The sequence below is a fragment of the Pyxicephalus adspersus genome, chromosome 9 (genome assembly GCF_032062135.1).
Source record: "Pyxicephalus adspersus chromosome 9, UCB_Pads_2.0, whole genome shotgun sequence".
In the NCBI taxonomy this organism is placed as follows: Eukaryota; Metazoa; Chordata; class Amphibia; order Anura; family Pyxicephalidae; genus Pyxicephalus; species Pyxicephalus adspersus.
The window spans coordinates 29,824,531-29,841,902 of record NC_092866.1 but is presented as its reverse complement, the minus strand read 5'-3'; the positions used below and the strand labels follow the sequence as shown (position 1 = coordinate 29,841,902).

At 39.4% G+C, this 17,372-nt stretch overlaps 1 protein-coding gene across 3 annotated transcripts in view; it reads right to left on the bottom strand.

Annotated features, from left to right (window-relative positions):
* SF3B2 (splicing factor 3b subunit 2) overlaps positions 1-17,372 on the bottom strand; it is a 49,844-nt gene that overhangs the window by 3,892 nt on the left and 28,580 nt on the right. For all 3 annotated transcript variants that reach the window (XM_072423059.1, XM_072423061.1, XM_072423060.1), the window contains 12 exons: positions 16,931-17,007; positions 16,400-16,603; positions 12,401-12,526; positions 12,166-12,246; positions 11,603-11,830; positions 10,742-10,891; positions 10,015-10,104; positions 9,380-9,487; positions 9,144-9,251; positions 8,305-8,447; positions 7,485-7,586; positions 6,341-6,440 (listed from right to left, as the gene is read on the bottom strand). In XM_072423059.1, coding sequence (XP_072279160.1) covers positions 6,341-6,440; positions 7,485-7,586; positions 8,305-8,447; positions 9,144-9,251; positions 9,380-9,487; positions 10,015-10,104; positions 10,742-10,891; positions 11,603-11,830; positions 12,166-12,246; positions 12,401-12,526; positions 16,400-16,603; positions 16,931-17,007 — 1,517 coding nt within the window. The remainder of the gene's footprint in view (positions 1-6,340; positions 6,441-7,484; positions 7,587-8,304; positions 8,448-9,143; positions 9,252-9,379; positions 9,488-10,014; positions 10,105-10,741; positions 10,892-11,602; positions 11,831-12,165; positions 12,247-12,400; positions 12,527-16,399; positions 16,604-16,930; positions 17,008-17,372) is intronic.

Below are 17,372 nucleotides of genomic sequence, written 5' to 3'. Positions count from 1 at the left end.
GACCGGCGGGGATACAGGTAAGTAAAAAAATATGCATTCGGACCATAAGACGCACCCTGATTTTCCCCCCACTTTAGGGGGAAAAAAAGTGCGTCTTATGGTCCGAAAAATACGGTATATATATATATATATATATATAATTACTTTGAATTGGATTCAACACAGAGTTATTTTGTATTTAAATTCCCCACTGCGCCTCCCGCATGAACCAACATCACTGGGAACTCCCGGGGAACGTCAGTGCATCGGAGAAAGAGGATGCGGCTCGAGGATGGCATCCGACGGGCAGGAAGCCGGAGGAAGCCGATGGGACCAGGTAAATGTAAATGTTTTTTTTTTTAAATGTTTTTAGCTACCCAGAGTGTGGCTCAGGGTTACCGCTTTCAGCATGTTTTTTTTTTACCCCAAGCCACACTCGGGATTACCGCTCACACCGTTAAACAAATCATCTGGACTTTAAACAAATATTAGCAGCTTGGTTATAAAGCAGCAGTATAGATGTTCTGTGGTTATAGTGATAAAAATAAAACAATATTCTTTACCCAATTCACCCTCAGTATGAATTACAACAGAACATGTGTCTGTCTACCCTTCCGGGAAACTCCTTTTGTCTCCCTAGCTTATCCCCTTGTTTGGAAATCACTGGTAATTGTAATATTGAACTGTTTTGACTAAAGTGTAGCTACTCTACAGGTGTTCTCCCAAGATATTTTTTTTAAGCCGGGTGGTAAAAAAAAAGTGTGCAGGGCAAGACAGAGCAAATTTAGTGCTCTAGGTATTTATGCCACAGGTATCCAGTAACCCCAATTATTGTGTCAGTGTTCTATCTACCCCCTATACTTTGTTCCAACTTTCTATTGCCTGGCTAGTTAAAATGTTTAATTTTCCGGGTTTTCTTTTGTGTGTGTATATTACCCAAGTATAAGTCGATCGGAATATAAGCCGAGGTACCTATTTTTACCTTGGAAAACAGGAAAAATTGATTGACGGGAGTATAAGCCGAGGGTGGGAAATGCTGCAGCTACTGGCAAAATTTCACTTCTACATGTAAGGTTCACTTCTTTATTTTTTTAAGTTAATTGGCTTTCCCCAAAAAATTTACCTTAGACTACATTGACATATGACTATGGTAGGGACATAGGAAAAACAATATGGTTTCCCTTAAGGGGAACCAACTTTTATGGGGACTTTGAAGGTCATGTTTGTATAGATATGACCATGTTTTATAAAATCACAAAATATTTTTATCAATTGCAAAGTATAAAAACATATAACATACAAAACAAAAAAACAAGTACTTGCTACAAAAGGAAGCACTCAGTAGATCTCTTCTTCAGGAAAGGGAGATAAATAATAATAAATAATAAATGCTTATGTCGATTCAATGAATTAAGATCGAATTGGTATTTATAGATCTCCCTTTCCTATGAAGTGGACATAGACTCGAATAGAAACGCGTCGAAGTTGAGAGATTTACCGAGTACTTCCTTTTGTAGCACGTACTTGGCTTTATTTTTTGTTACATGTTACATTTTGTTACATTACATGTTTTGATACATTGTTTGCAAATAAATTTTTTTTGTGCTATCTACACAAGCCTGATCTTAAAAGTCCCTATAAAAGCTGGTCTCTCATTTCCATGGTTAAGAGAAACCCCTTCACAACAGCCAACCAAGTGAACAACACTCTCCAGGAAGCAGGCGTTATCCAAGTGTACCATAAAAAGAAGACTGCATGAAAGTAAATAGAGAGGGTGCACTGCAAGGCCTGTCAAAAGCCTCAAGAATTAAAAAGGCTAGATTGTACTTAGCTCTAGAAAAACATTCTTTGGACCAAGATCAACTTTTACCAGAATGATGGCAAGAAAAAAGTATGGAGAAGGCGTGGAACAGCTCATGATCAAAGCATACCACATCTTCTGTATAACATGGCGGAGGCAGTGTGATGGCTTGGGTGTGTATGGCTGCCAGTGGCACTGGGACAGTGTTTACTGAAGATGTGACACAGGACAGAAGCAGCTAAATTAATTCTGAGGTGTTCAGAGACATACTGTCTGCTCAAATCCAGCTAAATGCAGTCAAACTGATTGGGAGGCATTTCATAATATAATGACCCAATGGACAGTGACCCAAAACATACAGCCAAAGCAACTCAGGAGTTTATTAAAGCAAAGAAATGGCCAAGTCAGTCACCTGATCTGAACCTAACTAAGCATGCATTTCACTTGTTTAGGACTAAACTTCCGACAGAAAGGCCCACAAACAGCAACTGAAAGTGGCTGCAGTAAAGGCCTGGCAGAGCATTAAAAGGAGGAAACCCAGCATCTGGTGATGTCCATGAGTTCAAGACTACAGGCTGTCATTGCCAGCAAATACGCCGATAGCTCTGCCTCCCACCAGGAACGCTCCTGAAGGTAAATCCCTCTCCTCCCCAATGCATACAGTGGAGAGGGAGTGTCTCCTTACCCTTGCGGTGGATGTGTTAACGCCGGCCGCGGTAAATAGGGAATGAAGCCACAACAAGGAGGCTCAAGAGCCGCGGGTTGCTGACCCCTGCCGGCCAGGATTAACTGGCAGAGGGTGCTTTTCTGGAGGGACCCATGCACCTGACTGGAGTAGAAGCCAAGGGTGACTTTTTAAGGAACATTTTGGTTGCTTAAAGAGTTGGCTTATACTCAGGTATACGGTATTCCCAAACTGTTCAGCGCTGTGTATTTTATTCCAACTGCCTAGTGTTCCATGTTTGAATTGTGTAATCCCTTGTAGTACTGTAATATTGTGATCAATGTGGTGTAACAAGTCAGGCTTTAGCTTAGTTCACATTAGCAGTGAAAAAAAAAAAATAAAACTGGGCCATTTACTCCCCCCCCTCTCCCAAGTGACTACTTGGCAAATGCTAGGCACCTGGGATTCGTAACAGGAGGTGACTGCTGGGCTTTTTCAGGCCTAGCAGTTTTTCAAGCAGCAGTGTTTCCTGGCGAGAGGAAAGAGGGGTAAACACTGCAAATTCAACCATACTGCAAGTTTGAATTCAGCCTAACTTCAGATATCACCTTCTATTGCTTTAACTGGATAACAAAAATTTTGTGAAAACATTTTTTCACTTGATCTGTCCACAAACTGAGCCCTGTTGAGTCCCACACTTGCTCAGCTTCCTTCTTTCCATTGTTCACTGTTCCATCAAGTGCTTATTCCAGGAGGCTGTAGATTTACCATGCAGGCTTTACCACCATAAGAGTTAAGGTGGAAAGGAAGGGGTCCTCCCACCAAAAAAAACACCTACATTTTTCTATTATAAAAAAGAGGAAAGTCATCCTTTATATAATGTTAAAATGTGGTGATGCTTTAGGAGCATTGTGCATGTGATAGATAGGGGCAGTACAGCCAGTGCCCCCCATTACTGTCTATATTCTATTAGCAAAAAAAAAAAAAAAACCAAAAAACAAAAACTGCATAAGAAATGTGTCCACCAACAGTGTGATAGCTATGTGTGTAAAGTCTGCTTACCATATTCTGCAGCCTAACAACTCACTCGGCTCAATAATTCAGATCTCCCAAATTGTTAGCTGTAATGACTTTAGGGTACACAAGGGATCTCATAGCTATGGTAGTAATAACCAAAATTCAGGAATTTCAAAATATGAAGATCACAAGTTTAAAAACGTGTGAAAATAAAACTTTGGGGTTGCTGTTTTGAAAGCAAGTGCGCCTAGGAGTCCTTAAATGAAAATGCAAATTAAGGACCCCTGGGGCCACTTACATAGCATTTTAGTGGGGTGGGGGGTAGCCAAAGGTGTCTCCCCCCCCCCCCAGTGCACCTACATTTTCAGTTTTGTACACCCCATCATTCTAGGGAAATTGCAATTCAAAAGAAGAAGTGGGCAGGGTAACATTGTATGACAGTTATAGATTTGTGTCAGGTAGGCATCAATTTAGGGGCCCACGACCCCTTTGATGCCAATGACGTCAGCCTGGTTCCAATTTCATCATAGCTGTGCTGTATTCCCCCCCTCCCCCGACTCTTACCAGCAGCTGGAATCGTCTGTCTGTTCAAAGGATTGGAGCTACTGTGTGTGTGCACTATATGAGAGGACAGGACAGACATGGCACTCATTGTACTGGGATTGTTTGGGGGAACTTTGTATTGGCTGCTGTCTATAAGGACCAATCTGGGCTCCTGCAAATTGGAAAATGGGAGCTTGAATGGATGATTGAGGTCTGCATGCCTCCTGTGTATGGGAAATGTGTGCTTCACCTCCACTTCCCCAAGAAATAGGTCCAATGCATGTACAGCAGGGGTGAAGCAAAGGTAGGAAATCCACTCAGATGCCTTTTTCAGAGCAGGCCAAAAGCTGGTGGTCCGTGGAACATTGCCCCCTTGCCCTGGTGGTCAGCAAATTCAAAAGGAATCACGGCCACCAATTATTAATGTTAGCTATTTTTGTTATAGGGTTTGATTTGTATTGCATGCTTAATTTTTTGTTTTAATTTGTGTGTTTTTGTAGACTCCAAGTCTTGGAACACCTAAAAACGAGTACAGCTAAAAAAGCAAAAACAGATAGTAAAAGATCATTCCAAGAGGCCTGGACAGAGTCATTTGGAGTGATTGAACGCAATGGAAAAGCGTTATGTATTTTGTGTAATGAAAGTGTTGTGTCGCACATCAAGTGTCAGAGGCCACTTTGACACCAAACACAAAAGTGTTGCCAAACTTGGTGAAACTGAAAGATATCATTACCAGTATCATAGTCTTTGCAACTATTTTTCTAGAACAAATCATCTGACAGCTGCCAGTTTTTAAATTTCACTGTGCATAAGCAAAACATGGTAAGCCCCTCTGTGATGGGGATATTATCAAAACGGGCATGTTGTCTGGGAGTAATTTCCTTTTTCATGCTTGAATGAATCTAGGCTGTTTATGAATGAAACAGGGCAGGAATATTCACAGCTAACGGATATAACCTGGTTTACCAACCTCATGTTTTTTACATATTTTACAATACACTTCAACGTACTGAACAAACAACTACAAGGTTGAGGGAAAAACAGCAGAAATTACAAAACATCCTATCAAAACATTTGGGAGAAAACTGCAGATTTTTGAAACAGACCTTGAAAGTGGGCTGCCGAAAAATTTTCCAAATTCAAAATGCATTTAGAAAATTCTACATTTGCAGACAATTCTACAAGCTATCAGGAAATCTACAAGGAATTTTCTAGCATTGCAGCAGCTGCAAAATTGATATTTACAGTTCCTTAAGATGGAGACAATCCTGTTTTCTTACTTCTCTAGATAAAACCAAATTTGAATAACTTGATATTTTCTGCTTACACTGGTTAGATTTAGGAAATCTGAAATGCGCTAGGGCTTGCGTGCGGATTATTAAGCTTTAGATTAGGATTTTAAATTTTAGATGGGGGTATTAAGCTTTAGATTTTTTAGGCTGAATTACAGTTTTGGGTGGGTTTTTTTTCTGAACTGGACAGATTTACACTAGGTCTTATTTTCGGGGTAGGTCTTATATTAGGGCAGGTTTAGAAAATAGTGCTAGGTCTTACTTTCGGGGTAGGCCTTATTTTCAGGGAAACACGGTACTGAAAGCTCTATCTGGAAAAATAAATTCTATGACCTGCGTGAAACACTTAAGATAGAAGGGATGACAAACAACAACAGCACAGTTAGTTCTAAAAATGAAATCCTTAAAGTGTGCAATTCTTTGCCAAACAATTTTTATGAAAGCACTTGGGATTGCTTTCCTTACTTTGTTTGGATCATCCTATGTTTGTGAGCAACTGTTTTCAGCTGTGAATTATTTCAAGACTGACCAGAGTGCTGAATATGTTGCTCTCAAACCTACAATGTATGAGCCAAGGTTAGATAAATTATCAGCATGCATACAAAAGGCAAAAAATCATAATAATTGTTCAAAAGCATGCCAAACACAAATGTTTACCTTTCAATAAAAAGTTGTTTGCATCATTAAAAACTCTGTTATTGTGTTTTTCTTTTAAGACAAAAGATGGTAATGTATGAGTTGTTCTGGTTAAATTGCCGTGTTGGTACTTTGCAATTAATTAGTGGGTTTTGGCCACAAAAAAAAAAAAAAAAAAGGAAAAGAAAAAAGGGTGTAGCACCTTCCCTTTCTGTCTTGATTGCTGCAGTGCAAAGCTTTCCAGAATACCTATGTCAAGCATTCCGGGAGGCTCTTGGCTGCTCCTTCATGCATGCCCTACTCTTGGGCATGCGCAGAAGAAGCCCTTTGATTGATCAAAGAATAAACTTGCCAATCTCACACATGCTAATTTTCTCTATTCAGTTTCTATCCTGTATCTGAACTTACCGAAGAAATATCATAGATATGAGTTGATCCCATTATAGCACCACCAACAGTTGCTGTTCTCTTCTCTGGAAGGACTGTGAAAAGTAGCGGAGTCTCTGATCTGTTAGGTTAAAAAAAAATCATCATCAGAACCTGCAGAGGACACACAATTTTGCATATATGAAAGGAATCATAAAAATGTCAAAGTAATTTGATTCTCTCACAAAAGCAACCCAGCAGGTTAAGCCCCTCCCACTCCAAGTAGGCCTCAATTGAAGGCAGAAAGCAGAAGAAGAAACAAGCATTCAGTGGACACTCAAAAAAAAAAAAAAAAAATTGACACAAAAAAATGTGTGGGGTGGGGACTGCCACACAACCTTGACTGGTGAGTTGAACATTTATCTCCAGGGCAACTGACAAATACTTGCAGAAGCCACAAGAGGCATTACAACTACTGAAAGGTAAACCCACTTAAGAGAAGCTTCAGAATTGAAAAAACCGAAAAGGCAATATCAGGCCAATATCCAAATAAAGGTATCCAATCTTGATTCAGAAGACTTTAGACCAGAAGGGCTAGCTCAGCTACCACTATAGAGAAGATGTAAGACCCCAAGGTTAAGTGGATGTCTCAATGAGGAGGTCCAAAAGAAAGACTGCATCCCTAATTGCAAATCACATAACAGGATACCTCATACCAAGGTCAATATTTAAAAGCCCCCGAGTACATAAGGAATCCATTGCCAAAGGATTAGGCCAGAGAAATGAATCTGAACTGATAACAGATTCAGGGAACATGCCTCAAGGAATCAGGAAGGAATCTTTTTTTCCCTGTTGGAGCAAAAAAAGTTCCAAAACTGTTGATGTGGTTCGAGGGACTTTAGAAGGTAGGTAATCTTGCCAACACGTGAAAAATTTAAGTTGCACAAAACTGACAATACAAAGTGTTTATGTTAAATGACTTCAAACTTCATATAACTTGCATTGTTCTTTATGCGGGGTTACCTAATGATGTATTAAATTTGCTTAAGTTTTCAATGAAGTGGTTCATTTGCATTTTTTTGGTTCATATCGATACTTGTTGGGTCAAATTTTTGGGTATGAATATTTTACAAAACTGGCTAGCAAGAGGAGTGTTTTTTTTATATTAGATTCTGAGATTACTTACCCATCAATGGCTTCCTCATTCTTTTTCTTTCTCAGTTCAATAAGTTCTGGTGTCTCCATACCGGCAGGAACTGAAGAAAACCCGCCAGGTGTAATAAGACCACTAAACAAAAACAAAACACGCAGTTCAATACAAGAGGAAAAATATGGTAACAGTTCCATTAAAATTAAATGTTTTACCACTCGAGTCCCAAGTAAATGCTGTTTGGCATTTACATCTATTTGTCTCAAATCCGTTTTAAAACAACTTCAATTCTCATTAAATCACCATGCTCGCAGGAACAACAGGTTGTTAGCAGGAACTGCAGTCCAGGATGAAGCCCAGGAGCAGAGTTTGTTACTACAGAGATACTAGACCACATCTTTCCTACATTCCTAAAATCAAACCTGAATACTTATACCCTAACGTCTACAAGACAGTTCTAACTGAAACTAACATTAGGACATTTGAGGACCACAAGCGAAAGAGGCAATGTTTTGGTTTTCCTTTCTTTCTGTCAGTGTGACAAAGATTGAGTGAAACTAAATTTTTACTGACCCTACTGCAGATTACAAAAGCAAGATGTTGCATAGTCAACAAAATCTTTGTAAAGTAATTACAAGCGTAATATTATTATTGAACAGTATTTTTATAGTGCCAACATATTATGCAACGCTGTACAGTTAAGTAGGGGTTACAAATAACAGATACAAACAATGACACAGGAGGAGGCGGAGAGGACCCTGCCCAGAGGAGCTAACACATCACAAAAGATATTGGATGTAGCACACAATAGAAGAGTGGGATGGACAAGAACTACCCAAGAACCCTATCCACTCACCTATCTGCAGGTGTAATGAACCCAGTCTCATCTGCTTTATCTTCATCACTCTCCTCTTCTTCTTCCTCGGATGATGATTCATCATCAGACAGTTCAAGCTCTCCCCATGGGGTTCTGTCTATATCTTCTTCTTCATTTTTACTCTGTTAAAAACAAAATGCTTTCATCTCAACTTCATTAAAGTTGATTCAATATAATCATTTGCATGTCCTTGACTGAAACATGTATACATTCTTGCAGTACAATGTATTCTTCTAGATGAAGCCTGATCCATTCAGTTGCACGCTACTAGCTTTTTTTCTACTATTGCAGTCATACATTTAAAATGAACATATTAGAAGTATTTTTACTACAATGTCTATTTTTTCTTTTAAAGAGGAGCATTGACCTTAAAACAAAATAATTAAAATGTTTCTTAAAGGGAAGAGAATATGTAAACTGCCATTCATGACCTGTTTAAAAAACTACTACTGACCTAAGTTAAAACTACTCAAACCAAAAGATCAGCTTTACATCCATGCAGTTCACATTCTTTACAAGAAGTTTAGCAGTGGCAGTTTTGATTAACTTTCCATACAGACACTCTGTAATTTCATCCATGCAATCTTATTTTTATCACACTTCTGCAGAATACCGGAGTAAATAATTTACAGTAAACCTAGATGAATGAGCCTTTACTTTTTTTTAAAAAGCATCACCTATGGAAAATTCTATTGTGTTTGTGTGAACTAAAGTATGTGTGCGTGTATAATATATATTATACTAGCAAGCCCTAAAATGTTTAGGTAAAAGAAAAAAAATATGTCAGCAAAAGGAGGAATAATTTGGTAACAGCTTACCTGGAAATCTGAGGAATTGGTTCCAAACACATCACCATAAAGAGGTTTTCCCATTTCATCAACAGGAGGCTTGCCCCAACCACCAGCATGATATCCAAAGGAACAGCCCTTTGATAATCGGTAAAAAGTGGAAGAAATTAAAATTAGTGGACAGTACAAAGCTGCAATATTAGTTTGAGGAAAAATAAAATAAAAATCTAGGCATACAAAAGAAACATCAAATGTGTACTTCCTACCTCAGGAATAGGGGAATTCAAACCAGGGATTTTAAGATTTGGATATGATGGGGGTGGTCCATATCTCTGCATTGCAATAAGCCACGGTGGAGGAACCTTATGAGAATTCTGTAGGACAAGAAATTGTAAAGCAGTTAAAAATAAAGAAGCATTCCATTATGTGGTTCATTATAATCATACCGATTTACACTATGAGAGGGTGATTATGCACCAATTTAAATTGTATTTGAGGCCTTAAGAAAAAAACATTTGAATTTTCTCCTCAAAAGGTAAAACTACATACTTTTACCTGGTTCCTGTAAAGCCCTACTACTTAGTTATTCCCCATTGCCAGTAGATTGGCTTTAGGACATCATGAGTTCAGATACACTTTAAAGAAGCTCACTTCTACTACCAACCCATAACCATACAAAACATATCCAACTGCTAAAATAGAGGGCAAGGGGGATATTGCAAATTTGGCTGTCATTAAAAAGAACCTGTCATCCCTTATGCAATTGCAATGTGGCCTATTAAACCCATTGTGGGAAAAAAAATAATAATCAGGAACGCTTTAAATAAGCCCTTTTCTGGTGGTAAAATACTTTGAATATATGCCATTTTAAAAAGAACTCTCCATATTTATATCAACTTACTGGTCCCACTGGCATTCCTAAAGCGATTCTCAGCTCATCAGAAAGGTCCCCTGGTTTTTTCTCTTTTAGACGGGTCTCAAACTCTTTTCCCTAAGAGTAGAATTACAATCAAAGCATTAGCAATTCCTTTTTTTTTTGCACAAGTTTTAGAACATGAGGTTTTACACTTTGATTAGTGGTAATGTTAAATACCAAACAATATTTGATCTAAATTGATTAACTTAACAGTAAAATGTCACTTCTATCTTACTACGTTGACATTTTTGGTCATGTTCACTCTAAAACGGTTTAGGAAAGCAACAATAAATATATATATATTTACAATTTGTTTTCTATGTTATGTACACCTCAGAAACAAATCAAGTAGCAGAACTAAATGTTGATCATAGAAGGGCATAATAAAAAGGCGTATTAAACAAAAGAATTACATAACTTTCTAGGTAAGGAAGTCCAGATGTAGAACATTTTTCTGTAGTCCTAAAACTATAGTGACTTTATTACCAACTAATTCCAAATAAGCCAGTTTAGTCCAGCTGTAAAAAATCTTAATACCTACTCTTTTTCTGTATGAGAGGGTAAAGGGGGTGCTAAATTAGGACAGCTTGAAAGAAAGTGAATTCTCCATATGTTTCCCACTTTCTATTTAAATATGCATTTTCTATTTGCATTGGTTTGTGTTATAAGACATCACAAATCACACACAATCATCCAACTGCTTGCTCATCACCTCATAATACAAATCTCCATGTATGGTCAACTTTGGCTTGCTCTGCCATTTGAAGAATGCATCATGCAGTTTCTGGTAATCTATGTCAATTTTTCCCATCTTAGGTCGGACCTTCTCTCGCATTTTGGATTTCATAGTCTTTTGTTCTTCCTAAACAATGGAAAATACATTATATATATGTTACTCTTAGTTTAATCAATTTGGATCACACAGGTGATTGTACAACTTGCTTACCACCAACACCTTCCCTATCCTCCAAACGCTCTTCCTATTGAACTGAATAAATGCAACCTCTCATTTCGATATACAGAGCATAAAATAGGCAGATCAGCCAGTCATTGGCAGGTGTTTACCACCCTGTAAACACACACAGTGATTAGCACTCTGGCCTTTGTAGCGCTGGGTCCCAAGTTCAAAGCCTGGCCAGGACACTATCTGCATGGAGTGTGCAGGTTCTCCACGTGTTTGTGTGAGTTCCCTCTGGTTTCCTCCACATCCCAAAAACATGCAGTTAGGTTAATTGGCTTCCCCCCAAATTGCCCTTCGACTGTATCAAAAGACATATGACTATGGTAGGGACATTAGCTTGTAAGCCCCTTTAAAGGACAGTTAGTGACATAACTACAGACTTTGTACAGAGCTGCGTAATATGTCAGTGCTATATAAATACTGTGTAAGAATAAAAAAAATAAGAAGAATGCAGTAAGACAAAACTTTTCACATAAATTTTAGTTCAAATGCACTTCTATTGTTAAATTAAGCACATGAATTTACCAATTCTAGTGGCTTTGTTTTAGACCCACTATAATCCATGTTACCTAGGCAAACATACTTTAAACTACTTCAGACATTCATGATTACCTTTTCCTGTAGGGCCTCTCTCATTTCCTGAATACCTGTTCTCTTAATAAAGTCAGGAAGTTGAAATGGTGGTTTTTCAATTCCTCTCTTGCCCTGCAGATATTTGCGTTTGAAACACCAATGACGAGGAACAGGCACAGAATTTCTTGTACCCTTCAGATGTACGAGGAGTTTGGGATCCTGCGCAGTAACATCATGCATCTCCACCACATCAGGACGTGATACTAGCTAAAGAGGGGGGAAAAAAAAAACCAAAACATGACAAAACTCCCAAAAAAATATAAAAACATCCAACATGAACCATTACTTAGATGCTCATGCAGTTACATATTCTGAACAAATAGTAAAAGTAAGCTTTCATTTATCTTAATCTATAAGAAGTGTGAATACGTTGTTATTAATGTGTTAGGAGGTGAGAAACTAACTGCAAACCCACTCTAAAGTCCCTGTTGTGATTTTTGAGGATGAATAACCCTCACATTACAGTTATTATTATTGGCATAGACACAAGTGTACTCTGAAAAACAAGTTAAAGCCTGTTCATGTCAACATACAAGTTTTACCTGCTTCAATTCTGCCACTGTAAACCTATTCATTCGCCTCAATTTCTTTTTAGACAGTTTAGGAGCATCTTGTTTTTTTTCCTGAAATAAATTAGAAAAGAAATAACTTGCACACTATAGCAACTCCATGACACTGTAAAGAAAAAAGTGAAAAGTAACAAGGGAAGTAGTCTTATCGACAAATTTATAAAACACACAAAAAAGCTAAAGAAATAGTTTCTGAAGAAAAACCAACCTCAGCATCACTGTCGCTGTCACTGTCCATTTGATCCTCCTCAAACCTTTTCCTTGGTACAGCTGGTTCCACCTTTTCTACTTTTTCAGGCTCTTTTTCCTTTTCCCGCTTAACATCATCTGTCAACTACAAAATGAAGAGGTACAAATTTACATCCAACACAACCTTTACTCCAACCCCATGAGACCAAGTTAAAGAGCACAAGATCCCCCAGTTACTGCTACTTAGAACAAGGTATTTAATGCAGAAGATGAAACTAAACACAATACAGTGTTCTCCCAAGATTTTTTTTCAGCCGGGTGGTAAAAGATTGGGCGGGGCAGGACACAGCAAATTTAGTGCTTCTAGTTTATGACATACCTGTAGGTATCCAGTAACCCCTAATTTTGTGTCAGTGTTCTACCTACCCCCTATACTTTGTTCCAACTTTCTAATGCCTGGCTTGTTAGCATGTCCAACGCCTGGCTTGTTAGCATGTCCAATTTTTCCATCTTTTTGTATTATGTCCAAACTGTCCCAGTGCTGTGTATTTTGATCCAACTTCCTAGTGTTCCACGCTTTAATAGTGTATTCACATGTAGTAGAGTCTGATATGGTTTAGTTCACATTTGCAGTAAAAAAAACTACCATTCACCACACACACTACACATTCATGAGATTGAGCACTTTTTTTACATTATAAGAAAGCCCGATGATGCATTCCGAATGACGGAAGGAACCCCACAGCCACATGGGATATGTGACACAAATATCCCAGGAGGCTGCAAATTAACCCTGCAGTCTTTACTAGTAGCAGTAAAGACAGTGATGGGTCCTCTCCCAAAATGGAAAAGAAAAACACCACAATTTTCCACTATATAAAAGGGGAAAGTCACTTTACATATTGTAAAAGGAGGTGATGCTTTAAGAGCAAGATGGGGACAGGAACGACAGTGTCCCCTTCTCAACACTGCACATATTTTATAAAAAAAATGTAGAAATTGTAAAGTGTATCACACAAGTGTTCATGTGTAATGACGTCATCTGCAGCAGTGTGATGGCTGTGTGTGTGTTTAAAGGTTGCTTGTCATATTCTGCAGCCTAACAACACCCTAATCAAACAAACCTCCTCCTAAATCCTTGTTTGTAATGACTTTATTGAGGGTACACAGGGGACCCTCATAGCTATTAGTAACCAAATTTTTTTAAAAGAATTTCAAGATATGGGTGTAAAAAGTTTAAAATCTTGAATACTGGAGTTGCTGTTTCAAAGGCAAGTGCATTTAGGAGGCCAAAATTGAAAATGAATGGACCCCGGGGGCCACTTACATAGCAGGGAGAGTTGGGATGGGGCCCCTAAATTTCATCCACCCCACCATTCTAAGAAAATAGGGGTTTACAGGTACAGCTATCAATTTAGGGGGCCTCATCTCAATGCTCCTTGCTATGCAAGTGGCCCGGGGGGGGGGGGGGGGGGGGGGGGGGGGGGGGGGGGGGGGGGGGGGGGGGGGGGGGGGGGGGGGGCGCCGTGTATATACATTTTTAACTAAGGACTCCTAGGCACACTTGCTTTTCAAACAGCAATCCCAATGTTTAATATAGCCAGGTTTTTAAACACTTAAACCCAATATCCTAAACTTTTTAAATCTGGGGTGCTGAAATTGATTACTACTAGCTATGTTGGTGCCCCCTGAAAATTGCAAGTGATTATGACATACGGTTTAGGAGATATGAAGGCTTGTACACACAGTTATAAGGCTGCAGCATATGATATGCAACACACACACACACACACACACCATTATTAAGCTGCTGATTACATCATTACACATGCCCACTTGGGCGGACACATTTTTAGACAATATTTATTTTTATAAACCACAACAGGAGCTAGAGAATGTGGGAGGGACAGCCTGTCTTCTGATCTCATTCTAGCTGTGCTCACCGCCCGGCTCTTATCAGCAACTGGAATCCTCTGAATGGATGACAGCTGAGAACAAAGCAGCCTCTCCAAACTTTGTGCAGAGAATAGCGGGGCGGGGGACGTGTGGCAGCCAGGCACTCCGCCCACTAAAAGAGGGCTAGGGAGAACTATAATATATATATATAACCTCAACATTTAGTGGTTTAATTCCACTTTAAAAGCCGAACCTTGCCATAGACAAATTACTAATTTCAAAAGGATAGAGCAGGGGAGCCCAACCTACGGCACTCTCTGCTCGTTGTCTTGCGGGGATGGGGCACATGCATCTGCTATGTTTCTCTATGAGATCCTGCTGTCAGGAGAGGGAGCTACTCCCAGGCCAACTCGTGCTGCGAGATAAACCTCAGCAGCAGAATAAGTGCTGTGTCTGTGTCCATGTAACTGTAATTATCCCTATGTATAAATCCTCATAACTCCTTCACTGATTATCATACAAATGTGAAATTTTCAGGGTACACAGGGAATTCTAAGAGCTGCTACTAAACCAAATGTAAGCCCTCCACATCAGTGGTCCCCAATTTTGGAGCATGGGGGCCACTAAAAGCACAAGACTCCGTGCGGGGAGCCATGTGTCACTCAAACGGTAAGAAACTTCCCGCCCAGAATAAAGTCATGATGCCAGAACCTGCCCACTCTCACCATCGCAGGTCTGAGCCTGGGGGTTAGGGACCCCTGCTCTACATGTAACAAGGTGCCAGATGTGGAGTCAAACAAAATCTTAACAATCAGAGATTTTTCACATTAATGGGGGCTATTTCAAGACCAGGGTCCCCAAAATGAGTTGCGGACCCCCTGGGGGCCACTTTTATGGCAATGAACATTAGGGTACTGCCAAATGTCTGTGCCCTGTGGTGCCCCTAAAGTTTACAAAACTTCAAGGCTGCATTCAGGTTGCAGGTTGGTTCCCCCATTCCTCATGCCATGGAACCCTGGCATGGGGGAAGATGCTCAGTACCGCTTACTGCCGCCTGCAGTGAAATCTGCAGAAGCTGTGGTGCGAGGGACTGAGGGGCTGGGGAGCTGCCTGTTACACAAAGCTGACCATTTACCTTTTCTTACCCCAATTTCTCTGGAACAGAGGGTTGTAGGCAACTGAAAATGTGTGAGCCAGTAGGAAACTCCTTTTGTCCCCTCCTTTTTCCCATTAAATTGTTATACCCATCATATCGTGCTTACGCTGTCACACATAGCTATTACTTTACTTTCTATGAACCCCAATTACTCCGTAAGAAAAGGGAAATGTGACTTCATCTGCAGGACTCTTACGGCTAACTCCCCCTAAAATTTCATCACCATGTTGCCATCACAAGATACGAAAAACGATACCTGTCATACCATGCTAACTTGTCACACATTGCTGGCCACTTACCCTCTGTGAACCCAAAATCTCTTTACCAGTAGAGGAAGGGAAATGCAGGATAAGTAGGGGCCTCTTGTGGCTACCACCCCGCCGGACTAAAATTTTATCAATCCTACCATACCATGGCGCCCCGTCACATATAAATGTCCGCTTATGTTCTTTGAATCCCAATTGCTCCTGAAAGGGGAGCTGTAGGTATATTAAAATATATGATAAGTGAGGGATTCTTGTGGCCAACTCAATTTTTTTGCTGCGGCGCCATCACAAAATAGGAAAAACTATACCTATCATGCCATGCTAGCCTGTCACACACAGCTGGCCACTTACCTTCTATGAACCCTAATTTCTCGGGAACATGGAGATGTAGGGACCTGAATATATAATCGTAAGAACAATACCCCTTGGCTATCTGACACATGAAATGGATTTCTCCAAGTATCCATTGCAGAGATTCTTGATTTGTCATCTTCTTTATTTGATGCATGTACGCTACAGTAACTAGAAACTATTCTAGTTTTAAACATACATCTTTAATGTTTATTGTGAATTGTGGCCCGTGTGTTTTAGCCCAATGTCAACAGCGGCCCCTAGATGAAAAAAGGTTGGGCACTACTGGAATAGAGGATGCAATGCTGAAACCAAAGGAATGCCCTGCAAAATGAGACAGGGTTACTACCTTAAATGCCTGGAAGATCCTCTTGAAGAAAATGAAATTGGGGTCATAAATATCTGGTTCTTCTGTAACATACTCTATTTCCACTTTTCCTCCTGCTGTATCAGCCTCTGCTGCCTCATTTAGCTCATCCACCACAACAGTGGCCACTGGAGCCACTCTTCTGCGTGTTCTTTTCTTACGATTTCTTCGTTTATGACTTTTTTTCTGTGAGGAGAAAAGGTTTGTACATTTTTAGCATTTCCACTACTTACTAGTAAAACCTTTGGTTTACCATTGTGAGCAGTGTGCAGTTCAAAGCTGTCAGGAAACAAAAGCTAAAACTTTATTTTTTAAAAACTAAATGTGCATATATTTTACTTAGTACATCAACACTAACTTCAACTAAACTTTAAGCTATATTATAGCAAGCTAAAGTAGGTTATAAATGTTTACAAATTTAGGTTTTTCCCGCCAAGAAAATTATTTGCATCCCTAATCAAATTACACCTTTGGATTTCTGTTATCATCCTCATTTTAGTTTAATTTTCATACCTCCTTTAGTCCAGTGTTCTCTTCTTCAGTTTCAGATGCAGTGTAAACTTGTCTGGTATCATCATAATCTTCCTCTTCTACAAAAACATTACAATAATTACTTGCAAGATCATACACTCTTAGACTTTAACCACCTGAGCGTTACACTGATTTCTAGATTTCTGTTCCAAAAGACACGGAACCGACGCTGGATTAGCACAGCGGGACCAGGTAAGTGGGGATTTTAGTGTAGGCGAAAAAATACGGGGTTATCCAAAAGAGCAAAAATATTTAGTGCGAGAAATTACGGGCTTAGCGGTTAGGGGGTTAAAGTAAACTTTCACACACTTTCAAAAAAAAAAAAAAAATCCAGTGAATGTCAGATTAACTGTTTAAAAATAGAGCCCTAAGATCTTCAACTGATGCTCCATAAAGTATACACAGAAATGTTTCACCGAATAAT